This window comes from Rhinoraja longicauda, chromosome 26, assembly GCF_053455715.1.
Source record: "Rhinoraja longicauda isolate Sanriku21f chromosome 26, sRhiLon1.1, whole genome shotgun sequence".
Lineage (NCBI taxonomy): Eukaryota > Metazoa > Chordata > Chondrichthyes > Rajiformes > Arhynchobatidae > Rhinoraja > Rhinoraja longicauda.
The window spans coordinates 30,902,927-30,930,728 of record NC_135978.1 but is presented as its reverse complement, the minus strand read 5'-3'; the positions used below and the strand labels follow the sequence as shown (position 1 = coordinate 30,930,728).

Genomic DNA, 27,802 nt, shown 5'->3' with positions numbered 1-27,802 from the left:
AGTGACACAGTGGAAACAGGCCCTTCAGCCCAACTTGCCCACACCGGCCAACATGCCCCAGCAACACGAGTCCCACCTGCCCGCATTTGGCCCATATCCCTCCAAACCTGTCCTATCCATGTACCTGTCTAACTGTTTCTTTAATATTGGGATAGTCCCAGCCTCAACTACCTCCCCAGGCAGCTGGTTCCATACACCCATCACCCTCTGTGTGAAAAAGTTACCCCTCAGATTTCTATTAAATCTTTTCCCCTTCACCTTAAACCTATGTCCTCTGGTCCTCGATTCCCCTACTCTGGGCAAGAGACTCTGTGCATCTACCCGATCTATTCCTCTCATGATTTTATACACATTATAAGTACAAGTAAACAGACGGAATACAATAAGCATCCAGTAAGTCAGTCACCTCAGTTTGAAACCCACACACTCCCAACATCATCCACACGTCCCAAAGATCGTGCGGGTTTGTAGGACAGAGACTAGGTTCGATCCCGACCTCGGGTGCTGTCTGTGTGGAGTTTGCACATTTTCCCTTTGACCGTGTGGGTTTTCACGGGTGCTCTGGTTTCCTACCACATCCCAAAGACGTGCAGGTTTGCAGGTTAATTGGCCTTCGTATATTGCCCCTATTGTGTTGGGAGTGGGTGAAAAAATGGGATAACATAGAACTAGAGAGAGTGAACGGGTGGTTGGCATGGACTCGGTGGGCCGAAGGACCTGTTTCCACTTTGGTGACAAAAACAAGGAGGCAGATTATTATCTCAATGGTGTCAGATTAGGAAAAAGGGAAGTGCAACGAGACTTGGGTGTCCTTGTACACCAGTCACTGAAAGTAAACATTCAGCTACAGCAGGCAATGAAGAAAGCTAATGGGATGTTGGCTTTCATAACGAGAGGATTTGAGTATAGGAGTAAAGAGGTCCTTCTGCAGTTGTACAGGGCCCTGGTGAGACCACATCTGGAGTATTGTGTGCAGTTTTGGTCTCCTAATTAATACATGGCTTATCTGAGCCAAACCTCCAAAACCAAAGGCCTCAAACAACTGGGAAGAGGTAGAAACAGAAAACTGCAGATACTGGTTTACACCAAAGATGGACACAAAGTGCTGGAGTAACTCAGCGTGTGTGTGGTCAGCACGGAGTTTGTGGGCCGAAGGGCCTGTTCCTGTGCTGCACTGTTCTATGACAGGTGCTGGAGTAACTCAGCAGATCAGCCAGCATCTCTGGAAAGAGGAAAGGAATAGGTGCCATTTTGGGGCGAGACCATTCTTCAAACTCTGGGGAAAAGCTTCATAAATTCACAAGCTATAGGAGAAGAATTAGGCCATTCGGCCCATCGAGTCTACTCTGCCATTCAATCATGGCCGATCACTGCCTCCTAATCCCATTTTCCTGCCTTCTCCCTGTAACCCTCGACACCTGTTTTAATCAAGAATTTGTGTAAGAAGGAATTGCAGATACTGGTTTAAACCGAAGATAGACGCAAAATGCTGGAGTAACTCAGCGGGACAGGCAGCATCTCTGGAGAGAAGGAATGGGCGACGTTTCAGGTCTGGTCTCGACTCGAAACGTCACCCATTCCTTCTCTCCAGAGATGCTGCCTGTCCCGCTGAGTTACTCCGGCATTTTGTGTCAACCTTCGATTTAAACCAGCATCTGCAGTTCCTTCTTACACATTTCATCAAGAATTTGTCTATCTCTGCCTTAGAAATATCCACTGACTTGGCCTCCACAGCCCTCTGTGGCAATGAGCTCCACAGATTCACCACCCTCTGACTAAAGAAGTTCCTCCTCACCTCCTTTCCAAAAGAGCTCCCTTTAATTCTGAGTTTCGGTTTGGGGCCTTTCTTCAGACCAAGAAGAAGGTGAAAGTGAAGATAACTGATCGGAGTAGAATTAGGCCATTCGGCCCATCGAGTCTACTCCGCCATTCCAATCATGGCTGATCTATCTCTCCCTCCTAACCCCATTCTCCTGCCTTCTCCCCATAACCTCTGACACCCGCACCAATCAGGAAGTGATCATCTGATGACCTGACACAATCTTCTCACTCAGAGTGTCGGCGATGAGCTCTGTTGACCGTTCTAGTGATGAATGTTTTACTGAAATCTGGAAAGCAGCGGTGCGGTCCCAGGCTGCAAGATGGCGGATCCTCCTTTGCACAACGAGCACATTAAGCGGGCAGATGGACGGACGGACAGGCGGGACACAAGGCTGGTCCTCGTTAATCGGCAGTGGGGGCACGGCAGCTGGAAGATGGCAGCGTGAGGCTGAGGATCTCGCTACATCCGCTGGCATTGAGGGAGGGGGCTTCACCTCCAGCCGGGGAGAGGAGGGGGTAGGAGAGGGAGGGGGGGGGGGGGAGAAAGGGGAGGAGGGAGGGAGGGGAGGGAGAGAGGGAGGGGGAAGGGAGAGAGCGAGGGAGGGGGGAGAGAGGGAGGGAGGGAGGAAGGGGAGGAGAGAGAGGAGGAGGGAGGGAGGGAGTGGGGGAGGGAGGTGGAGGGAGGGGGGGGAGAGAGAGGGAGGAGGGGAGAGAGGGGAGGAGGGGTGAGAGCGCGAGGGAGGGGGGAGAGAGGGGAGGAGGGAGGGAGGAGGGAGGGAGGGAGGGAGGGAGGGAGGGAGGGAGGGAGGGAGGGAGGGAAGGGGACGTGGGCGGCCTCTGGCGTCTCCACGTTGACGAGCCCCGGAGGTTCTCGGAGATCGCTCGTGATTCGAGGCACTTCAAGGTCCATCCCATCGTGGTGTCTGAGTGCCGGCCCCCTCCCCAGACTCCGAGAAGGTGGTCCGTGCGGTCCCAAGTTCCCGAAAAGCAACGTGGATCCCAGAAGGTTACAAGAAAGCGGAGGGAAGTGTGGGACACATTGATGTTGGCCCGGGGCGACACCCAATGCTATCTTCTACTGATGCGTCTGGCAAGGTGCCGATGCCGATGGGGGAGCATGGCTCCACACAGATGTTGAGATGATATCCGCTCTGCAGGTGGACCAAGGCAACCAGCAAGGGCAGCTCCTAAGGCCCGTCTTCCCGGCCATCTCCGAGCACCCTGGGGTGCCTCAGACACGGGAGGGGTGGGTTCGGCGCACGATGTGGGTGGGGGTGGGGGCTGTGCCGGCTTCAGTTACATCTGTGGTGAAGGGAAAGCTCCCAGCATCTGCAACAAGAACAAAGAACAGCGTTTCAGTCCAAGCTGCCCTCCCCTCAGTGACTGCTCCCCTCCCCTCAGTGACTGCGCTCCCCTCAGTGACTGCCCTCCCCTCAGTGACTGCTGCCCCCAGTGACGGCGCTCCCCTCAGTGACTGCTGCCCTCCCCTCAGTGACTGCCCTCCCCTCAGTGACTGCTCCCCTCCCCTCAGTGACTGCTGCCCTCCCCTCAGTGACTGCTGCCCTCCCCTCAGTGACTGCTGCCCTCCCCTCAGTGACTGCTGCCCTCCCCTCAGTGACTGCGCTCCCGTCAGTGACTCCCCTCCCCTCAGTGACTGCCCTCCCGTCAGTGACTGCTCCCCTCCCCTCAGTGACTGCTGCCCTCCCGTCAGTGACTGCCCTCCCGTCAGTGACTGCCCTCCCGTCAGTGACTGCTCCCCTCCCCTCAGTGACTGCTCCCCTCCCCTCAGTGACTGCTCCCCTCCCGTCAGTGACTGCCCTCCCCTCAGTGACGGCGCTCCCCTCAGTGACTGCCCTCCCGTCAGTGACTGCCCTCCCCTCAGTGACTGCGCTCCCCTCAGTGACTGCTCCCCTCCCCTCAGTGACTGCTGCCCTCCCGTCAGTGACTGCCCTCCCGTCAGTGACTGCCCTCCCCTCAGTGACGGCGCTCCCCTCAGTGACTGCCCTCCCGTCAGTGACTGCCCTCCCCTCAGTGACTGCGCTCCCCTCAGTGACTGCTGCCCTCCCCTCAGTGACTGCTGCCCTCCCCTCAGTGACTGCTGCCCTCCCCTCAGTGACTGCTGCCCCCAGTGACTGCTGCCCTCCCCTCAGTGACTGCTGCCCTCCCCTCAGTGACTGCTGCCCCCAGTGACTGCTGCCCTCCCCTCAGTGACTGCTGCCCTCCCCTCAGTGACTGCTCCCCTCAGTGACTGCAGCCCTCCCCTCAGTGACTGCTGCCCTCAGTGACTGCCCTCCCCTCAGTGACGGCCCTCCCCTCAGTGACGGCGCTCCCCTCCCCTCAGTGACTGCCCTCCCCTCAGTGACGGCCCTCCCCTCAGTGACTGCTCCCCTCCCCTCAGTGACTGCCCTCCCCTCAGTGACTGCGCTCCCCTCAGTGACTGCGCTCCCCTCCCCTCAGTGACTCCCCTCCCCTCAGTGACGGCTCGACACAAGGAGAGACGAGAAGGTTTTACCCAATTAGTTGAGTTTAGAGAAACAGCACAGAAACAGAGAAAATAGGTGCAGGAGGAGGCCATTTGGCCCTTCGAGCCAGCACCGCCATTCATTGTGATCATGGCTGATCATCCACAATCAGTAACCTGTGCCTGCCTTCTCCCCATATCCCTTGATTCTGCTAGCCCCTAGAGCTCTACGTCTCTCTCTTTTAAATTCATCCAGTGAATTGGCCCCCACTGCCCTCTGTGGCAGAGAATTCCACAAATTCACAACTCTCTGGGTGAAAAGGATTTTTCTGCTGGGAACAGAGCATCACATCTTCCTTCTTCTGTTGTGGACCTTATCTACAACATAATGGTGTTGGAGCATCGAATAAATGAATCTCCGGCTGATGATCCTTTTGGCAGTCCATTATCCAGGGGTTTTATGTACACACAATTTGCCAATCATCACCTACTCAACACCACCTGCCCTTCATTCACCCTCATAAAACACAGAACAGCACAGGACAGGCCCCTTCGCACACAACGTCTGTGCCTATGCCAAGACCAGCCATATCTGCCTGCATATGGTCTATATCCCTCCACTCCCAGCATATCCATACGCCTAACCTAAACCCTCTGAAATGCTACCATTGTATCTGCCTCCACCACTGTAGAGGAGAATGGGGGTTTGAGTTCATGTGTACACATTGCATGTTGCGTGTGGTGAGCCTGCTTTACTTACTTAGAATGGCTAGCTAAAGTATAACAGGTTGTTTTGCATAATTGCACAAGGTGTTGTGACTGAAGGAGAAAGAGCCGATACCAAGTAGTGCTGCAGAGAACAACGTCTGTTCTGGACAATAAGAACCGGTGCAGAAATGTGCTGATTGTGCGATTAGCTGGACCCGTGTCTACTCGTGTGCAAATATATAGCCGGTGCACAGAGTAATTGAGTGGGCCCGCCGTGAGGAGGGGCAAGTATGTGACCATACTCACAGTGACTCTCCCACTAGCGGTTGCAGCTCCTAGACTGTGGAACAGCATCCCTCTCCCCATCACAACTGCTCCCTCCATCGACTTTAAGTCCAGGCTCAAAACCTATTTCTACTCCCTGGCGTTTGAGGCCCTCTGAGGGGGCGCTGTGAACTGTTTATGTATGTGCTGTTATGTTTGTGTGCCATTGTGTGTTCATTCTTAGTACCTGAACTGATGTACAGCACTTTGGTCAACGTGGGTTGTTTTTAAATGTGCTATACAAATAAAATTGACTTGACTTGATTAGCGTAATGAAGTTGTGTCTTTACTTTGTGCATCAGTGTCTGGCGGTGTTTGTTATTTCAGAGTGCGTGTGGGCTTTAACACCACCAACACGTTCCTGGCACCTACGTCTCTGCATTAAACACGCCTCTGCACATCTCATTTAAACTTTGCCCCTCTCATCTTAAAGCTACGTTGTCTAGTATTTGCTATTGCCATCCTGGTTCTGACTGTCTACACCTCTCATGGTTTATCTACACCCTATCTATACTTCTCATTTCACCACGTCTACCCTCAACCAGAGAAAGCAATCCAAGTCTGTCCACCCTCTCCCTGTAGGTGATACCCCATAACCAAGACATCATTCGTTTCAACTTCTTGACATACTTGCTCCAGTGGTCTTCAACAGCAAATCACAACGGTCCATGTCCCCCCCAACCCTACTCCCCCCCACCCCCGCTCTCCCCATCCCCACCACCCTGCCGACCCCCACTCATTCCTCCCACACCACTGTCCCCCCTCCCCCGCACCCACCCCCCCCCCCCCCACCATCCCCTCTCAACATCAACGGGCCTCACGCTCCACGGCGAGGCCGGGCCAGCAGCGAGGTGACGCGAGGCTAGTGGTGAGGTGACGCGAGGCTAGTGGCGAGGCTGGGCCAGGGGCGAGGTGACGTGAGGCTAGTGGCGAGGCCGGGCCAGCGGCGAGGTGACGCGAGGCTAGTGGCGAGGCTGGGCCAGCGGCGAGGTGACGTGAGGCTAGTGGTCAGGCCGGGCCAGCGGCGAGGTGAGGCGAGGCTAGTGACGAGGCCGGGCCAGCGGCGAGGTGAGGCGAGGCTAGTGGTCAGGCCGGGCCAGCGGTGAGGCCAGAGGTGAGGTGAGTGGTGGGGCGGGGCGAACGGCGAGGCCAGAGGTGAGGTGAGCGGTGGGGCGGGGCGAGCGGTGAGGCATGCGTTTTGTGGACAAATGTGAGGCGAAATCAGAATGGCGGAAATGAAATAAGAAAGCGGAAACATTCGGCCAAATTCGGAAGGGTTGGGAGGCCGGTATCCTCGCCGCTAACTGTTGTACTTGTCCATGGTTTGATTGAACTCATGTCTAGTATGATTTGACTGGACAGCACGTTACACGTCCACCACCGATTTTCCGGCAATGGTAGTCCGGCTCCTCCTTTAATCCTGACTAAATTAAGAGAACCCCCCTAAAATCCTCCCCCCAAATCCCCCCAAAGATATGGCCCCTAGGCCGGGTGAGGGGGCCAATCGCCGGGTTGAATCTGCCCCCCTGCGGCCGGGTCTCTGGAACTCCAGCCCAGCTGGAGCTGGCAGATCCGTTCCCATTGCCAACGTCCGAGGCTGACTTTGCGGGCCGGTGTCTCGGCCCCTCGGTGGCCTAGGCGGAACGTTCCGGTACCGTCGGACTCCTCTCGGAGGCCATGACCTCTGTGGGTCCGGCAACACGGATAATCCGGCCCGGCTCTGGAACCAAGGGTGCCGGAGAATCAGTGGTGGAGCTGTATGTGGTGCTGATAACAATACCAAACTATAAACCAATACCACTGTCCCACACTCACTGGGTTTGAGCTCTGATGGAGTTTCTCAAATCGGAATTTCAAAGAAGTTCTAGGAGAGGTTTTACACTTTGTTGAGTCTGTGAAAGAAAGGAGAAAGAACTCAAAATATGTAAATACACAGAAAGAAAGAACTCACAGTGATGGTAACGTTGTGGCTACAAAACTAGGGTTGGCACAGTGGAGTTGCTGCCTTACATCACCAGAGACCCGGGTTCCATCCTGACTACGGGTACTGTCTGTACCGAGTTTGTACCTTCTCCCCGTGACCCGCGTGGGTTTTCTTCGGGTGCTCCGGTTTCCTCCCACGTCCCAAAGACAGACTGGTTTGTAGGTTGATTGGCTTGGTAAAATTGCAAATTGTCTTTGGTGTGAGTAGAGTAGTGTTAATGTGTGGGAATCTGATGGTCAGCACGGACTCAGTGGGACGAAGGGCCTGTTTCCGTGCTGTATCTCTAAACTAAACTAAACTAAATTAAAAACTAAACCATGTCAGAAGGAATGCATTTTGTGAAGAATAACTCACTATCAGCTGCCCCTGGCCTTCCCAGGCAGAAGTCATGAATACAGGGCATATAAAGACCTTCACAGTGAATAACAGGGCCCTGGGAGTATTATAGAGCAGAGGGATCTAGGAGTGCAGGTCCCTAGCTCCTTCAAAGTGGCATCACAGAAAGATAGATAGATAGGGTGGTCAAGAAGACAGTTGGTACATTGTCCATCATCAGTCTGGGGACTGAGTACAGAAGTTGGGAAAGGCGTTTAAGGTGAGTGGGAAAAGGTTAGAGGAGATGTGCGGGGAAAGTATTTTACACAGAGGGTGGTGGGTGCCTGGAACGAGCTGCCGGGGGTGGTGGTGGAGGCTAGGGGTGCCAACTATCTCACTCCCAAAGAAGGGACAAGGTCACCGCCCCGCGCCCCACGTGACCTCACCCAGCGAGCGGCCGGGAGGCGGGTTGCTACCCAACCTTCGTTAGGCAGCGCCCAGGCCTCCGGGCCTACACTGTCCGAACCTACACTGTCTGGGCCTACACTGTCCGAACCTACACTGTCCGGGCCTACACTGTCCGGGCCTACACTGTCCGGGCCTACACTGTCTGGGCCTACACTGTCCGGGCCTACACCGTCTGGGCCTACACCATCCGGGCCTACACTGTCCGGGCTTACAGCGCCCGGGCCTACACTGTCCGGGCCTACACTGTCTGGGCTTACAGCGTCCGGGTCTACAACATCCGGGCCTACAGCGCCCCCCGGGCCTAATATGGGACAAGGGCGGTCCTGTACGGGACAAACCAATTTAGCCCAAATTACGGGATATCCCGGATAATACGGAACAGTTGGCAACCCTAGTGATGGCAGATACGATAGTGGCGTTTAAGAGACTTTTGGATAGGCATATGGATATGCAGGGGATGGAGGGATATGGGTTACATGCAGGCAGATAAGAGTTTGTCTTGGCATCATGTTAGGCACAGACATTGTGGGCCGAAGGGCCTGTTCCCGTGCTGTACTGTTATAGAGTCATGCAGCACGGAAACAGGCCCTTTAGCCCAACTTGCCCAGGCAGACCAAAATACCCCACCTACACTAGTTCCACCACCCTGCATTTGGCCCCCATCCCCCAGTCTAAACCTTTGTCCAATCTGTCCAAATGTCTTTTAAATGTTGTAATAGTGCCTGCCTCAACTACCTCCTCTGGAAACTTACCACCTACCACACTGTGTGAAAAAGTTGACCCTTGGGTTCCTATTAAATCTTTCTCCTCTCTCCTTAAGTCCCCTGGTTCTTGATTCCCCTACTCTGGGTAAAACATATTAGACATTGGCATTCACCTCAACTATTCCCCTCACTATCGTATACATCTCTATAAGATCACCCCCTCATCTTCCTGCGCTTCAAGGAATGAGGTCCTCAGCTACCCAACCTTTCCCAGTAGCTCAGGCCCTCAAGTCTAGACAACATCCTCGTAAATCTCCTCCGCACTCTTTCCAACTCATCAACATCTTTCCTTTATCAGGGTGACCAAAACTGAACACAGCACTCCAAATGCCGCCTCTCTAACATATTGTACATCTGTAACATAACATCCCGACTCCTATACCCTATACCCTGGCTGGTGAAGGACAACGTACCAAAAGCTTCTTCATTCGTTTGCCCTTTGTACCTTTTCATGCCGCTAGTTTCCCTCTCCCCTATCCACCACTTTCAAGGAACTGTGTACCTGCACTCGTAGATCCCTCTGCTCGCTCAACACTCTCCAGAGCCTGACCATTCGCTGTGTAGGTCCTGCCCTAGTTTGACGTCCCAAAATGTCACACCCCGCACTGATCCGTATTAAACTCCATGAACCATTCCTCGCTCCACTTGCCCAACTGGTCAAGATCCTGCTATGATTTTTTGATGACCGTCTTCGCCATTTACGATACCACCCATTTTAGTGCCATCTGCCTTGTGGTTTATATCAACCATTGGCATCCAAATGGCTGATGTAAACCACAAACAGCAATGGGCCCAGCACCGATACCCGAGGCACACCTCTAACCACAGACCTGAAAAATAACCTTCCACCATCATCCTCTGCTCTCTTCCATGAAGCCAATTCTCTATCTGGCCAGCTAGCTCTCCCTGGAACCCATGCCATCTAACCTTCCAGAGCAGCCTACCGTGCCGAAACATCAAAGGCCTTGCCGAAGCCCAGATAGACAACGTCTACGGCCTTGCCCTCATCAACCTTGTTCCACGTCTCTGACGAGTCGCACACTTGTAGAACGTAGAACAAGGTTGATGAGGGCAAAGCCGTAGCCGAGGTCTATCTGGGCTTCGGCAAGGCCTTTGATATGTTTCCTCCTCTGAACCTTTTCTGAACAGCAAAGACAAGATAATGGATGTAGTCACAAAGATGCGTCCTGTGGACGTTCCTTTAGGAAGGAGACGAGGAGGGATTTCTTCAGTCAGAGGGTGGTGAACCTGTGGGATTCATTGCCACAGAAGGCTGTGGAGGCCAAGTCAGTTGATATTTTTTAAGGCAGAAATAGATAGATTCTTGATTAGTATGGGTGTCAGGGGTTATGGGGAGAAGGCAGGGAGAATGGGGTTGAGAGAGAAAGATAGATCAGACATGATTGAATGGCGGAGTAGACTTGATGAGCTGCATGGCCTAATTCTGTTCCTATCACTTATGATGTTATGTAAAAGAAAGAGTTAAACATAGTGTGAGGGTGGACGGTGTCAAAGTGAATAGCACAGAATAGTCTTGAGAGGCAGCATAGTCGAGGGTTGCCAACTGTCTTGTATTAGCCGGGACATCCCGTATATTGGGCTAAATTGGTTTGTTGTACGGGACCATCCTTGTCCCGTATTAGGCCCTGGCGGCGCTGTAGGCCCGGACACTGTAGGCCCGGACACTGTAGGCCCGGATACTGTAGGCCCGGACACTGTAGGCCCGGACACTCTAGGCCCGGACACTCTAGGCCCTGACACTGTAGGCCCGGGGTGCGCTGTAGGCCCGGACACTGTAGGCCCGGACACTGTAGGCCCGGACACTGTAGGCCCGGACACTGCAGGCCTGGACACTGTAGACCCGGGGGGAACTGTAGGCCCGGACACTGTAGGCCCAGACCGGACACTGTAGGCCCGAGGGCCGCTGTGGGCCCGGACAGTGTAGGCCCGGAAGCCCGGGCGCCGACTGACGGAGGTTGCATAGCAACCCGCACGGGCGGCCACCATTGGTGGAGCGGAAGCACGTGGCCCTGGCTGGGTGAGGTCATGTGGGGTGTGGGCGGCGACGTCACCTTTTGTCTCTTATTTGGGAGTGAGAAAGTGCTAAGGCAGTGCAAGGAGTGACGGTGCGATGGGCAGGGTACTGACCTGTGGGACTCTTGCACGAGCAGACTTGACCCGAGTTGTTCTGGATTTCACTGCTGTGGACAAAGACATCCTGTCGGAAAGGAGATGGCTGGCCACCCTGGAGCGACAGAGGAACCGTTAGCACTCACAAGTTCACGTTCAGGCCATACGTGATAAGAGCAGAATTAGGCCATTTGGCCCATCAAGTCTACTCTGCCATTCAATCATTACTGATGTATCTCTACCTCCTAACCCCATTCTCCTGCCTTCTCTCTAGAACCCCTGACGCCCGTATTAATCGAGAATTTATCTATCTCAGCCTTAAATATATCCACTGACTTGGCCTCCACTGCCGTCTGTGGCAATGAATTCCACAGATTCACCACCCTCTGACTAAAGAAATTCCACCTCATCTCCTTCCTAATGGAACGTCCTTTAATTCTGAGGCTGCGCCCTCTAGACTCTCCCACTAGTGGAAACATCCTCTCCACATCCACTCTATTCAGGCCTTTCACTGTTCACTGTTCGACCCATTCACCGAAGATAGACACCAAAATGCTGGAGCAACTCAGCGGGTCAGGCAGCATCTCTGGAGACAAGGAATGGGTAACAATTTAGTCTGAAGAAGGGCCTTGACCAGAAACGTCACCTATTCCTTCTCCAGTCAGAATAAGAGTCTCTGGACGAAACATCATCTATTTATTTTAACCAGAGATGCTGCTTGACCCCTTGAGTTACTCCAAACACTTTGTGTCTATCATAGAACAGTACAGCACAGCAACAGGCCCTTCGGCCCACAATGTCCGTGCTGACCATGTAGAAGTGAATGAGTTGATTGATTGAAAGATCGAAAGGCACCGCATGGAAACAGGCCCTTCGGCCCACCGAGTCTGTGCCAACCATCCATCACCGGTTCACACTTTTCCCCATGTTATCCCACTTTCCCATCCACCCGCTACACTCTGCAGAGGGCCAATGAACCTACATACTCCACACACCTTTGGGATGTGGGGGGAAAGCGGAGCACCTGGAGGAAACCCACGCGGTCCCAGGGAGAACGTGCAAACTCCACACACAGACAGCACCTGAGGATCTGACCCAGGTTGCTAGCACTGTGAGGCAGTGGCTCTACCAGCTGCGTCACTGTGCCCCCCTCAAACCAGGTGGGACCTAGGCTTGTCGATGCCAAGGACCGCGTGGTGGTCCTTGTTAGAAGATGTCACGTATCAGACACTGAGACGACCCACCAGGAGGACAATCATCCTGATCTTTGAGTGATGGCCGATGGATCAAGCCTTGGAATCATCCGGTGGAGGTGTTTGTGTTGATGTGGCCGCGGTGGAGCTTAGTGCCACCTCTGTGCCAGCCCAGCCCATCCCATCCCATCCCGGCCCAGCCCAGCCCACCCCATCCCATCCCATCCCATCCCATCCCATCCCATCCCATCCCATCCCAACCCGGCCCAGCCCACCCTATCCCATCCCATCCCAACCCAACCCGGCCCAGCCCAGCCCAGCCCAGCCCAGCCCGTCCCATCCCAACCCATCCCACCCCATCTCAACCCGGCACAGCCCAGCCCAGCCCATCCCAACCCATCCCGTCTCTACCCGGCCCAGCCCAGCCTAACCCGTCCCATCCCAACCCATCCCACCCCACCCCACCCCAACCCATCCCACCCCAGCCCGTCCCATCCCAACCCGGCCCAGCCTAGTCCAACTCAGCCCATTCTCACATCCCACCCCTGGTCATCCCATCCCAGTTCTGCCCATCCCATAGCAACCCAGTCCATCTCACCCCCTCTCAACCCTGGTCATTCCACTCGAACCCCATCCCTGATCATCCAACCCCACGCTATCCCATCCCATCCCATCCCATCTGCAAACCATTCCTGGTATTCCCATCCCATCCCACCCATAGCCATTCCATCCTATCTCGTCTAATCCCTAGTCATCCCATCCTATCCCATCTTAACATCCCACGCCATCCCTGCTCATCCCATCTCATCCAATCCAATCATCCCATTCCCTCTCACCCTACCCCTTCTCACCCCTAGTCATCCCATCCAAGCCTAGCCTATCACAGTCCATCCCATCCCAGCCCACCCCATCCAATCCCTGGTCATCCCATCCCATCCTAACCCATCCCATTCCAACCTATCCCAGCCCAGTCCATCCCAGTCCATCCAATTCCATCCCAGTCCATCCCATCCCATCCTATCCCAGTCCATCCCATCCCATCCCATCCCATCCCAGCCCATCCAATCCCATCCCATCCTCGCCCATCCCATCCCAACCCATCCCAACCCATCCATCCCAACCCATCCCATCCTCGCCCATCCCAACCCAGTCCATCCCATCCCATCCTAGCCCATCCCATCCCAGTCCATCCAATCCCATCCCATCCCATCCCATCCCCTCCCCTCCCATCCCATCCCCTCCCATCCCATCCCATCGCATCCCATCCCATCCCAGCCGGCAGTACTCACGGCGCTGGTGTCGTACTCGTCCATGGCCTCACTCTCGCCGGCCGTGCTGCTGAAGCTGCTGGTGCTGGAGGAGGAGCGTGAGATGTTGCCCCGGCCATTTTCGCGCAGCTTGATGTAGGCCCTGCTGTGGGACGGAGAGGAGCGTGAGAGCCTGCCGGGGGGGGGGCAGCTCTGGGTCAGGGGCTCAGCCCGAGAGATCGGGGGGGAGTGGGAGAGAGGGGGAGGAGAGGGAGGGGAAGAGGATGGGAGGAAAGGAGGAGAGAGAGGGGGAGAGAGAGAGGGAGAGGGGGAGGGGGAGGGGGAGGGGGAGGGGGAGGGGGAGAGGGAGGGGAAGAGGATGGGAGGAAAGGAGGAGAGAGAGAAAGGGAGAGGGAGAGGGAGAGGGAGAGGGAGAGGGAGAGGGAGAGGGAGAGGGAGAGGGAGAGGGAGAGGGAGAGGGAGAGGGAGAGGGAGAGGGAGAGGGAGAGGGAGAGGGAGAGGGAGAGGGAGAGGGAGAGGGAGAGGGGGAGGGGGAGGGGGAGAGGGAGAGGGAGAGGGAGAGGGAGAGAGTGAAAGTGGCAGATAGGGAGAGGGAGAAAGAAAGAGAAATAGAAAGACAGAGAAAAAGAGAGAACAGACTCGAGCTGCTGAACTAAATGGAGGTTGGACAGGCAAGGATTTTATTCCACACAGCACAGGAGGCTGAGGAATGATCCTGTAGATGTGTATAAATCACAGATGGAATAGATAGGGTGGAATGCAATTTTAACCCAGGGTATGGGAATCTAGAGGGGCAACTTTTTCACTCAGAGGGTGGTGGGTGTATGGAACGAGCTGCCATCAATCTGTCCCTTGTTGATGTTCGTGTGGTGGGCGTATGGAACGAGCTGCCAGAGGAGGTAGTTGAGGCATGTGCTATCACAATGTTTAAGGAACATTAAACAGGTACATGTGTCGGACAGGTTTAGCGGGATATGGGCCAAACGCAGGCAGGAGGGACTGCTGTAGATGGGGCATGTTGGTCGGTGTGGGCAAGGTGGGCCAAACGGCCTGTCTCCACACTCTACGACTCCATGAATCTACAACAGTATTTCAAAGACTCTTGGACAGATAAATGGACAGGGCAGGTTCAGAGGGACATGGACCAAATGGGGCCAAATGGGACTTGCTCAGATGGGGTATCTTGGTCGGCAGTGGCGAGCTGGGCCGAAGGGCCTGTTAACAAGCTGTGTGGTGATTCTCTGACCATTGCAACTCCTCCCCCCAGCTCTTTGGGGGCAACATCTTCAGCGGACGGGAGGCAGCACTTCATGAAACGCAAAACATCACCGCCTCCACCTCCTCTGGGGGCAACGGGCATTGGCTCATAAACACTGACCCATCCAGGCAACTTGTAGACGGGGATGGATCAATAGAACCAGGCTGAAACTCAGCAGATGGCTCGTCCATGGTTCGTGGTGGTTGATTCAGATGGTTGGGGAAGATGGCCTCTCAGTGGGAACATTTCACGAGCAAAGACTTGTCCAGGCGACCTGGCATGACAAATGCCACTGAGGATGGAGTAGAATACACAATTAAGAATAAAGAGAGAGCCGTGTATTTTTGCAACTAGAATGTGTCGCCTGCTTGGCTGCGGAGATTTGGTATGTCACTGAATATTATATGGTAGAGCCACACAGTGTGGAAACAGACCCTTCGGCCCTGCCCCCCATGATGCCCCATCTCGTCCCACCTGCCTGCATTTGGCCCATATCCCGAGAAACTTTTCCCATCCATTTACCTGTCCAAATGTTCTTAAAAGGGCGGCACGGTGGCGCAGCAGTAGAGTTATTGCCTTACAGCGCTTACAGCGCCAGAGACCCGGGTTCGATCCTGACTACGGGTGCTGTCTGTATGGAGTTTGCACGTTCCCTCCATGGGCTTTCTCCGAGATCTTCGGTTTCCTCCCATACTCCAAAGATGTACAGGTCTTGCAGGTTAATTGGCTTGGTATAAATGTAAAATGGTCCCTCGTGTGTATAGGGTAGTATTAATATGCGGGGATCGCTGGTTTGGCACGGACTCGGTGGGCCGAAGGGCCTTTTTCCATGCTGCATCTCCAAACTAAACTAATCCTATCTCTGCTTTAAAAATATCCATTAGCTCGGCCTCCACAGCTGCCTGTGGCAATGGATTCCACAGATTCACCACCCTCTGACTAAAGAAATTCCATCTCATTTTCTTCCCAAAGGAACGTCCTTTAATTCTGAGGCTGTGACCTCTGGTCCTAGACTCTCCCACTAGTGGAAACATCCTCACCACATCCACTCTATCCAGGCCTTTCACTGTTCACTATTCGACTCAGGTAAATACAACATTCACCCCGTGATGGCACATCCACTCTATTTGGACTCATAGACGGTGGAGATCACAGTGTTGACTGTTGCCGCTAGGTACAAGAACATAGAACAGTACAGAGTGTGTAGCAAGCAACTGCAGATGCTGGTCTGACACACTTACTGAACAAGAACCTATCAATCTCCACTTTGAAAATATCCATTGACTTGGCTGCCTGTGGCGATGAATTCCACAGTTTCACCGGCATCTGACTAAAGAAATTCCTCCTCATGTTTGTCGTTGCTGTGCCTAATGTGCCTGTAAAGCTACACTAATTCATTCTTCCTATCTGGTACATCTTGACTCTACACTTTAGGCCTTTAGAGATACAGTACGCAAACGGGCCCTTTGCCCACCGAGTCCGCACCGACCAGCGATCCCCGCACACGAACACTATCCTACACACAAGGGCTAATTTACATTTAACGGAAGCCAATTAATCTACAAACCTGCACGCCTTTGGAGCACCCGGAGCACCCGGAAAAGAAACCCACTTGGTCACGGGGCGAGCGTACAAACTCCATGCAGACAGCACCCGTAGTCAGGATGGAACCGGGGTGCCTGGCGCAGCGGGGCAGTAACTCTACCGCTGCGCCACCGCGCTGTCCAACTCGACTCCCGTGAACGAACCTCTCCTTGTTGGGGCCCATCTCCGGCGAGCTGGGGTTGGACGATGTTTCCCACTTGATGTCCGGCGATATCTGGCCGCTCTCTGGAGTCTTGGACAAGCTCGACAGACTCTCACTGCAAAGGAAGAATGGAAACCAACGTCAGTGTCAGCGAGGGAGATCGGGGGTCTACAATAATGGGGGGCTGTGAGTTCTCCTGGAGTCGCCCCAACTCCAAGTGGCCTTGACCCCGTCAATATGTCTCTGTAAATATTTCACCTCCATCAAGTCACAGCAAGCCTCTCACCGTCCTTGGCTTAGTGTAGTTTCTCTTAGTGTAGGAACCTCACACGTCCTTGGCTTAGTGTCGTTTATTTAGTTTAGAGATGCAGCGTGGAAACAGGCCCTTCGGCCCACCGCATCCAGGCCGCCCGGGATCCCCACACACTAACACTATCCGACACGCACTTGGAACAATTTACATTCATACCGAGCCAATTGTGGTGGCACGGTGGCGCAGCGGTAGAGTTGCTGCCTTACAGCGAATGCTGCGCCGGAGACCCGGGTTCCATCCCGACTATGGGCGCTTGTCTGTACGGAGTTTGTACGTTCTCCCCGTGACCTGCGTGGGTTTTTTCCGAGATCTTCGGTTTCCTCCCACACTCCAAAGATGTGCAGGTTTGTAGGTTAATTGGCTTGGTAAATGTAAAAATTGTCCCTAGTGTGTGTAGGATAGTGTTAATGTGCGGGGATCGCTGGTCGACGCGGACCCGGTGGGCCGAAGGGCCTGTTTACGCGCTGTATCTCTAAACTAAACTAAATTAACCTACAAACCTGTACGTCTTTGGAGTGTGGGAGGAAACCGGAGCACCCGGAGAAAGCCCACGCAGGTAACGGGGAGAACGTACAAACTCCGTACAGACAGCACCTGTAGTCGGGATGGAACCCGGGTCTCTGGCGCTGTGAGGCAGCAACTCTACCGCTGCGCCACCGTGCCATTCTCTGGTTCTTGGTTCCCCTACTCTGGGTAAAGGGTTCTGTGCACCGGCCCTATCTATTCCCCTCAACCTCAGAGAGATTCTGTTACAGCATGTTTTATAAATCCCTTTTAAGACACCAAGTGCTGGAGCAACTCAGCGGGTCAGGAAACATCTCTGGAGGACACGGATTGGTGACGATACGAGGCAGGATGACATTTCAACCCTCCGAAACGTAGCCCATCCATGTTCTCTGCAGATGCTGTGCACCGACAATTTGCATTTATATAGCAACTTAGACACAGTAAACTGTCCCAGGGCGTTTCACACCGGACTGTGGAAATTTCTAGAAGCAGCAAATTACAAAACTGACCAGATGAACAGATATTGAATGAAGATAGAGAGGCTGAGGGTTTTTAGGGTGGTTCAGTCATGGGTAGGTGGAGGGGCTGGACATCAACTGTTATATTTGGTCAGGTTCACGAGGCCAGGACGAGAAGAAGGCAGATACTGGGCGTCACTGTGGCGCAGCGGGTAGAGCTGCTGCCTCATGGAGCCCGAGTCCCTGGTGCTGCAAGGCAGTGGGCAGCTCCCCCCGCTGTGCCACCCAGCCGTCCCATGGTACTTGAAGAGCAAAGCAAATAATTACATGTCAGTGAGTTTAACTTGGAAGGTGGGAAAGTTACTGGAATCAACTGGTTTAACTTGGCTGGTGGGTGCGTGGAGCCAGCAGCCAGACGAGGTAGTTGAAGCAGGGACTATAACAGCATTTAAAAGACATTTTGTCCCACCCCCGACATCAGTCTGAAGAAGGGTCTCGACCCGAAACGTCACCCATTCCTTCTCTCCCAAGATGCTGCCTGACCTGCTGAGTTACTCCAGCATTTTGTGAATAAATCGATTTGTACCAGCATCTGCAGTTATTTTCTTATACTATTTAAAAGACATTTAGACAGGTACGTGGATAGGAATGGTTCAGAGGGATATGGGCCAAGCACGGGCAGGCCGGACTAGTGTGGGTGGTGCTGGTGTGGGCAAGTTGGGCCCAAGAGCCTGTTTCTATTTTATATGACTCTATGACTTTATTATTGTGGACCAGTTAGATATGGGAATGGGTGAGAGGTCAGGACAAGAGGGGTGAACCACAAAAGGAGGTATGGCAGACAATAGACAGTAAACAATAGGTGCAGGAGTAGGCCATTTGGCCCTTCGAGCCAGCACCGCCATTCACCGTGATCATGGCTGATCATCCACAATCAGTACCCCGTTCCTGCCTTCTCCCCGTACCCCTTGTTTCCATTAGCCCTCAGAGCTCTATCTAACTCTCTCTAGAAAACATTCAGAGAATTGGCCTCTGCTACCATCTGAGGCAGAGGATTCCACAGATTCACAACTCTCTGGGTGAAAAAGTTTCTCCTCGTCTCCGTTCTAAATGGCCTCCTCTTTATTGTTAAACTGGTGCTGGGGGGTGGGAGGAGGATGTGGCAGGGATTTGTAAGGCTGAGAGATTTAATGTTGACCTATGCATCAGCAGGTACATCTGCCACACAGACACATCTGCTCATCTCTATTAAACAGTCTGCTGCCCTAATCAGTTATTTATATTCGGCATGATTGGGCATCCAGCCTGATTAAGTTAAACAGGCCGGTTGGTGCCAATGTTCCATCTGACGGAAACAAATGGCAGGTCATGAATGTAAATCGCTGGAAAATAAACCCTTCATCTGCACGGGGGGGTCTGTCTTTGAAGAGTCTAGTCCGGTGATAACATAAAACATAGAACAGCCCAGCACAGGAACAGGCCCTTCTGCCCACAATGTCTGTGCCCAACATGATGCCAAGACCAACTCTCATCTGCCTGCACATGATCCATATCCCACCATTCCCTGCATATCCATGAACCGATCCAAAGGTCTATTAAAAGCCACTGTCCACCATCCCCGGCAGCGTTGCAGGCACCCACCACCCTCTGCGTAAAAAAAACATTCCCCCCACATCTATATACTAAAACTATCATTTGTTTGTTTGTTTGTTCCTGAACTACAGCCAAAACGGTACACGATAGCGCGACAATTTTAGGCCCACCTTACTCACCGTCGTCCCTTTGGTGCTAATGGAAGAAGTTTCATTGAAATTGGTGTTATATTTTTAAAGTTATTCACATTTTAAAGTTTAAATCTATCTCCTAGGGACGGAGGGGGGAGGGAGGGGAGGGGGGTAGGGAGCAGGAGGATAAGGGGGGTTGAGGGGGATGGAGTGGGGGGAGGGGAAGTGGGGGGAGGGGAAGGGGTGAAGGGGAGGGATTACGGGGATGGGGGAGGGGGAAGGGAGGGGAGGAGAGGGAGGGGAGGGGAGGGGGGAAAGGAGGGGGGGAGGAGAGGGTGCTGCACCAATGCAGGAGAGGTTTGGGCCCAACGGGTCCACTTGGCCTAGTCTCCTTTAAAATTTGCCCCTTTCACCATAAAGCTACAGTATGTGATATCTCCATCCTGGGAAAAAGGTTCTGAATGTCTACCTTATCTATGCCTCTCATAACGGTATATACTTCTATCAGGTCTCCCCACAACCTTCAGCATTCTGGACAAAACAACCCATTCTAACCCCATTCTCCTGCCTTCTCCCCACAACCCTTGGCATTCGTACTAATCAAGAATCTATGTATCTCTGCCTTAAAAATACCCACTGACTTGGCCTCCACAGCCTTCTGTGGCAAAGAATTCCACAGATTCACCACCCTCTGAATAAAGAAATTCCTCCTCGTCAACTATGGAAAGGAACGTCCTTTAATTCTGAGGCTGTGACCTCTAGTGGTAGGCTCTCCCACTAGTGGAAACATCCTCTCCACATCCATTCAATCCAAGCCTTTCACTATTTGGTAAGTTTCAATGAGGTCCCCCCTCATCCTTCTAAATGCCAGCAAGTACAGGCCCAGTGCCGACAAACGCTTTAAGTAACAACAAACCGGTTGTTTGTTATCCCACTTTCTCATCCACTCCCCACACATTAGGGGCAATTTACAGAGGCCAATCAACCTACAAACCCACACATCTTAGTTTAGTTTTGCATTACAATTGTTCATTTATTTGTCTGTTTGTTTCTTAAATATAAACGGAACTTTTCTGTCGTTGTTTATTATGGGTTTTACAGAGTACTGTGTTCACATATTCTGTCGTGCTGCTGCAAGTAAGAAGTTAATTGTTCTGTTTCGGGACCTATGACAATAAGACACACCTGACCTGACTCCTAACTAGTTTATTAACATCACGTGGACTAAGCTGCAGTGAAAAGCTTTTTGCTCTCTAGGCCGGCCAAACACAGTTGGTTTTAGCTCCAGGGTATAAAGGTCCTATAGGCTTGTATACACTGGAATTTAGATGGAATTTAGAAGGATGAGAGGGGATCTTATCGAAACCTATAAGATTATTAAGGGGTTGGACACGTTAGAGGCAGGAAACATGTTCCCAATGTTGGGGGAGTCCAGAACCAGGGGCCACAGTTTAAGAATAAGGGGTAGGCCATTTAGAACTGAGATGCAGAAAAACTTTTTCAGTCAGAGAGTTGTGAATCTGTGGAATTCTCTGCCTCAGAAGGCAGTGGAGGCCAATTCTCTGAATGCATTCGAGAGAGAGCTGGATAGAGCTCTTAAGGATAGCGGAGTCAGGGGGTACGGGGAGAAGGCAGGAACGGGGTACTGATTGAGAATGATCAGCCATGATCACATTGAATGGCGGTGCTGGCTCGAAGGGCCGAATGGCCTCCTCCTGCACCTATTGTCTATTGTCCACTTCCCTCTCCATGGTGCACTAGTCCTGATCTCTTGAACATTCCTGGGTTCCCTGTTGATACCTGTTCTTTGTCCTGCTAGAGCCTCAACCTCTGAAATTAGTTTAGTTTAGTTCAGTTTGGAGATACAGCGCGGAAACAGGCCCTTCGGCCCACCAAGTCCGCACTGAACAGCAATCCCTGTACACTAGCACTATCCTCCTACACACACCAGGGATAATTTACTGTGGTACCAAACCAATTAGCCTATGAACCCGCACGTCTTTGGAGTGTGGGAGGAAACTGGAGCACCCGGAGAAAACCCACGTGGGTCATGGGGAGAACGTACAAGCTCTGTACAGACAGAACGTATAAGATAATTAGGGGATTGGACACATTAGAGGCAGGAAACATGTTCCCAATGTTGGGGGAGTCCAGAACAAGGGGCCACAGTTTAAGAATAAGGGGTAGGCCATTTAGAACGGAGATGAGGAAGAACTTTTTCAGTCAGAGAGTGGTGAAGGTGTGGAATTCTCTGCCTCAGAAGGCAGTGGAGGCCAGTTCGTTGGATGCTTTCAAGAGAGAGCTGGATAGAGCTCTTAAGGATAGCGGAGTGAGGGGGTATGGGGAGAAGGCAGGAACGGGGTACTGATTGAGAGTGATCAGCCATGATCGCATTGAATGGCGGTGCTGGCTCGAAGGGCTGAATGGTCTACTCCTGCACCTATTGTCTATTGTCTATTATCTATAACCCGTAGTCAGGATCGAACACAGGTCTCTGGCGCTGTGAGGCAGCAACTCTACCGCTGCGCCACCGTGCCACCCTGGAGTGCCTTGATTCATCAGGTATGTGACCTGCAATGTGCTGTCAACAAATGATGTTACCACAAACTGAGCTGTTTAACACATCTTAATCAAGCTGAATGCCTGAACGATCTGAATATAAATAACTGTTTACAGCAGCTGACTATTTAATTGCGAGGACCAGATGGATCTGCCCGAAAGATTCGGCTCACGCGATATCATCCCGTTGGCCAGACATCTGGAGTTATTATCAGATGGCCTCTCGTCCCTTCTTGATCAACTATGCATCACAAACATTTCCAGAAAACAACTTGAAAGTCAGAAGTGTATAAGAATATGAGTGGCATAGTTCGTGTCGACAGTCAGTTTGACAGACAGCCTTTCCTCAGGGTGGAACAATCAAATACTAGAGGCTACAGCTTTAAGGTGAGTTTAGTTTAGTTTAGAAATACAGCACGGAAACAGGCCCTTCAGCCCACCAAGTCCGCGCTGACCAGCGATCACTGTACACTAGCACTATCCTACACACACACACCAGGGATAATTTACTGTGCTACCAAGCCAATTAGCCTGCAAACCTGCACGTCTTTGGAGTGTGGGAGGAAACCGGAGCACCCGGAGAAAACCCACGCAGGTCACGGGGAGAAAGTACGAACTCCATACAGACGGCACCCGAGGTCAGGATGGAAGCCGGGTGTCTGGCGCTGTGAGTCAGCAACTCTACCGCTGTGCCACCGTGCTGCGCCAGATTGTGGGCATGTACTGGCCACCCTGCATATTGTAGCCTCTTTGTTTAGTTTAGTTTAGTTTAGAGATACAGCGCAGAAACAGGCCCTTTCGGCCCACCGGGTCCGCGCCGCCCAGCGATCCCCGCACACTAACACTATCCTACACACACTAGGGACAATTTTTACATTTACCAAGCCAATTAACCTACAAACCTGTATAACTTTGGAGTGTGGGAGGAAACCGAAGATCTCAGGTCTCTGGCGCTGTGAGGCATCAACTCTGCCGCTGCGCCACCGTGCCGCTCCCAATTATCTGCCTGATACCCGCAGCCTCTCCATCCACATCCTTTCCTGAGGTAAAGCTTTGCGATGTGGCTCAGAGGTCAAGGGTCAACAGTCTCCAGCTTTGCTGTGGATAATTTGGGAGTGGGATACTGACCTCCTATTGAGTGCGGTGATCGTAACCAACAGGAGCATTCAAGAGCAGTGTTTTATCTTCAAAGTACATAGAACAGTACAGCTAGGGGTGCCAACTATCTCACTCCCAAATACGGGACAAGGTGACTTCACCGCCCCGTGCCCCACGTGACCTCACCCAGCCAGCGGCCACATGCTCCCGCTCCAGCAATGGCGGCCGCCCGGGCCGGGAGGCGGGTAGCTACGCACTCGGCAAACACACTCGGCCCCGCTGCCTGAACACACTCCGTTAGCCGTCACTGCCTACAGCGGCCCCCGGGCCTACACTGTTCCGGCCTACAGCGGCCCGTGGGCCTAATACGGGACAAGGCGGTCCCGTACGGGACAAACCAATTTAGCCCAAAATACGGGATGTCCCGGCTAATACGGGACAGTTGGCAACCCTACGTACAGCACAGGATCAGGCCCCATTCAGCATTATCGGGCATCCAGCCTGATGAAGGCCTCGCTATTAAACAGCCTCTCATCCTCGGCCAATAATCCTTGCAGGAAACAAATGGCAGGTTATTGCCTTACAATAAACCCATCATCAGCACAAGGGGACTGTCTTCAAAGAATCTGGTCCGGCAATCACATGGAACAAAACAGCGCAGGAACAGGCCCTTCGGCCCACAATGCCTGTGCTGAACATGATGCCAAAACCAACTCTCATCTGCCTGCACGTGATCCATATCCCTCCATTCTCTGCATATCCATGTGTCTATCCAAACGTCTCTTAAACGCCACTATCGTATCTGCCTCCACCACCACCCTCAGCAACACATTCCAGGCCCCCACCAACTTCTGCGTTAAAAGAAACTTGACCCCTACATTTCCTTTCAAATTTCTCCCTCCTGCTTTAAAGCTGCGCCCTCTAGTATTTGATATCTCATCCTGGCATGTCTGTGTTGAACATGATGTCAAGACCAGCTCTTATCTGCCTGCACATCATCCATATCCCTCCATTCTCTGCCTATCCATGTGCCCATCCAAAAGCCTCTTAAACGCCCCATCCTGGTTCTCCGACTAGTTTCACTGTCCTCCTGATTACATTTTACTGGTTGCATGCCTCATTGTAACCTTCCTTCAGCTAACAATGAACCATTCTACATTTTCCTTCATCTCGTTCCCTTTGATCTCTTGTTTTCACGCCGTACACTTCCCTATCTCTAATGCCTCACTCTCCCCTGACTCTCAGTCTGGAGAAGGGTTTCGACCCAAAGCGTTACCTATTCCTTTTTTCCAGTTGCATTGATGAAAGAAATTTCAAAAGACCAAATGCACAGATAGTCAGGCAGTCAAACGTCAGACAGTCTGAAGAAGGGTCTCGGCCAGAGAAGGCACCCATTAATTCTCACCAGAGATGCTGCCTGAGTTGCTCCAGCATTTTGTGTCTATCCTCGGCCTTCTGTCAGTCTGATTCAAGGCTGCGTGACATTTGCATTTTACCTCTCTCAGGCTCAGTGTGGGAGCTTTGCAATGCCAAAGACCCAAAGTAGTCACAACAGCCTTACAGCGAATGCAGCGCCGGAGACCCGCGTTCCATCCTGACTACGGATGCTGTCCGTACTGAGCTTGTACCTTCTCCCCGTGACCTGCGTGGGTTTTCTCCGGGTGCTCCGGTTTCCTCCCACGTCCCAACGACATACAGGCTTGTAGGTTAATTTGGCTTCAATAAAAATTGCGAATTGTTCCTAGTGTGTAGGATCGCGGGTCGACTCAGACTCGGGGGGCTAAAGGTCCTGTTTCAGCGATGCATCTCTAATCTGAACTAAACTAAACTAATTTCAGAGGTTAGGGCTTTAGCAGGACAAGGAGCAGGTATCAACTGTGGATAGGGTTGCCAACTTTCTAACTCCCCAATAAGGGACCAAAGGTGATGTCATCACCCCGCACCCCACGTGACCTCACCCAGCCAGCGGCCACGTGCTCCCGCTCCACCGACGGCGGCCGCCTGGGCCGTGAGGCTGGTTGCTATGCAACCACCGTTTGGCGAACACACTCGGCCCCGCTTCCCGAACACACTCCGTTAGCCTACAGTGCCCGGGCCTACATCGGCCCCAGGGCCTAATACGGGACAAGGGCCGTCCTGTACTTAGCCCAAAATGCGGGATGTCCCGGAAAACACGGCAGTTGGCAACCCTAACTGTGGATCAGTTAAACTCAGGAATGTTCAAGTGATCGGCACAATGGAAGGTGAAGTAGACCTAAAGACATATAACATAACATATAACAACTACAGCATGGAAACAGGCCTGTCCGGCCCTACCAGTCCACGCCGACCATTCTCCCTGACCTAGTCTCATCTACGTGCACTCAGACCATAACCCTCCAATCCCCTCCTATCCATATACCTATCCAATTTACTCTTAAATAATAAAATCGAGCCAGCCTCCACCGTACAGGTATGTAGGTTAATTGGCTGGGTAAATGTAAAAATTGTCCCTAGTGGGTGTAGGATAGTGTTAATGTGCGGGGATCGCTGGGCGGCGCGGACTTGGTGGGCCGAAAAGGCCTGTTTCCGGCTGTATATATATATGATATGATATGATATGATGATGATAAAATCAACTATGTTTGACCTGCCCAGAAAGGTTCTCCATGGGGTTCATTCAATTCCAATCCCATGCTTTAGTTTTAGTTTGGAGATACAGCATGGAAACAAACCCTTCGGCCCACCGAGATAGTGCCGACCAGCGGTCACCCACACACTAGTTCTATCCCAACACACCAGGGACAATTTACAGAAGCAAATTATCCCGTGAATTGGATGAATGTACAGGATGAGGCTCGCTGGTCTTTGCCACCGCCACCCAGAAACACCACCATGCTGACGACCATGCTGATGGAAGACGCATACGTAGAGACAAGAGAGGAGCTGGCCAGCTGTGTGGAGGACACAGAGAGATGTGTGGGGTGGGGCGGGGCGTCTATCACCGTGCCCGTCGCAAACCAGCGCCACTGCGTCGCTAATGTTCTCAACGATTTTAATTAATTTTAATTAAATCACCCTACAAACCTGCACGTCTTTGGAGTGTGGGAGGAAACCGGGGAGAACGTACAAACTCCGTACAGACAGCACCCGTAGTCAGGATTGAACCCGGGACTCTGGCGCTGTGAGGCAGCAAACTCTACCGCTGCGCCACCGTGCCGCCCCGGGTGACCATCGGGAGAGGGTCGTCGACTGGGGTCACTTGGATCGGGGGTGCTCCGGGTCTTCCAACACGTGGACCTGTCTTCGCACTTTAGACTCTTTTCTGCCTTTGTCCCCTCGCCTTTTTGAAAAATTGTAAGTGCCAATATTGTAGCAACTGCGAATTTGTAGGCGTGCAAACGAAGTTCACTGCGCCGTGCAATTGTGACCTTAAAGGACCATTGAACCACTGAGCAAGATGGGGCAGTACCTTCTCCCCGTCACCTGCCTGGGTTTCCTCCGAGACCTTCGGTTTCCTCCCGCACTCTGAACAGGATTGTAGGCTACAGATAGACACAAAATGCTGGAGTAACTCAGCGGGACAGGCAGCATCTCTGGAGAGGCGATGATTCGGGTCGAGACCCTTCTTCAGACCCGAAACGTCACCCATTCCTTCTCTCCACTGATGCTGCCCGACCGGCTGAGATACCCCAGCATTGTGTGTCTTTAAACCAGCGACTGCAGTCCCTTCAAGCACAGGTTTGTTGGCTGACTGGCTTGGTAAATGGTGGGATAGTGTTAGTGTGCGGGGATCGCTGGTCGGCACGGACTCGGTGGGCCGAAGGGCCTGTGTCTGCGCTGTATCTCTACACTAAAGTAGAGGAGATGAGAGGCGTTGGAGGGGCTTCACTCACCAGCGGGGTCTGCCGTCCAGCTGGCCGTCCGAGCTCCCGTGGGTGCGGAGGAAGAGGGTCGACCTCCGTTTCACCGGGCTCTTCAGAAGCTTGATTTGCTGCCACGAGAACAAGGGACATGTTACACTGTGGGAGGCACGGTGCCAGAAACCCGGGTTCCATCCTCACCCCGGGTGCCGTCTGTACGGAGTTTGTACGTTCCCCCCGTGGCTTTCCTGCATGACCTCCGGTTTCCTCCCGCACTCCAGAGACGCGCAGGTTTGTGGGTTGAGGGGCTTGGTATGAGTGTACATTGTCCGGAGTGTGTGTAGGGCAGTGCTAGTGTGCGGGGATAGCCTGTTTCTGCGCTTTATCTGTAAACTAAACGAAAGGGGGAGCAAGGAAGGGGAACAGAGGGCCGGGGAGCTGGGACAGCAGCAACATCCACAGATGTCCTTATAGTCCCAGACCACAGTCACACACTGATCATCCACATCAAGGGGTTAGAGCACCTGGCGGGTCGAGCAGTGTACGGGGAGGCACGGTGGCGCAGCGGTAGAGTTGCTGCCTTATAGTGCCAGAGACCTGGGTTTGTCTGTATGGAGCTTGTATGTTCTCCCTGTGACCTGTGTGGGGTTTCGCCGGGATCTCTGATTTTCTCCCACACTCCAAAGATGTACTGGTTTGTAGGTTAATTGGTTTTGGTATAATTGTAAATTTGCCCTGGTGTGTAGGATGGTGTTAGTGTGCAGGGATTGCTGGTTGGCACAGGCTCAATGGGCTGAAGGGCCTGTTTCTGTGCTGTTTCTCTCAATAAACAAAAAGATTTGCTCGTACTGTATTAGACT

At 52.8% G+C, this 27,802-nt stretch overlaps 1 protein-coding gene across 9 annotated transcripts in view; it reads right to left on the bottom strand.

Annotated features, from left to right (window-relative positions):
- Nucleotides 1–2,486: 2,486 nt before the first annotated feature.
- The window catches only part of LOC144606161 (rap1 GTPase-activating protein 2-like), a 403,406-nt gene continuing 378,090 nt past the window's right edge, over nucleotides 2,487–27,802 (bottom strand). For 4 of the 9 annotated variants that reach the window (XM_078421969.1, XM_078421967.1, XM_078421970.1 and 1 more), the window contains 6 exons: nucleotides 26,976–27,073; nucleotides 16,443–16,556; nucleotides 13,458–13,581; nucleotides 10,994–11,090; nucleotides 7,130–7,206; nucleotides 2,490–3,150 (listed from right to left, as the gene is read on the bottom strand). In XM_078421969.1, the coding sequence (XP_078278095.1) occupies nucleotides 3,118–3,150; nucleotides 7,130–7,206; nucleotides 10,994–11,090; nucleotides 13,458–13,581; nucleotides 16,443–16,556; nucleotides 26,976–27,073 (543 nt within the window). In that variant the 3' untranslated portion in view covers nucleotides 2,490–3,117. Of the gene's footprint in view, nucleotides 3,151–7,129; nucleotides 7,207–10,993; nucleotides 11,091–13,457; nucleotides 13,582–16,442; nucleotides 16,557–26,975; nucleotides 27,074–27,802 lie in introns of all 9 variants that reach the window. The other 5 variants (XM_078421964.1, XM_078421973.1, XM_078421965.1 and 2 more) reach the window with 4 other exon arrangements.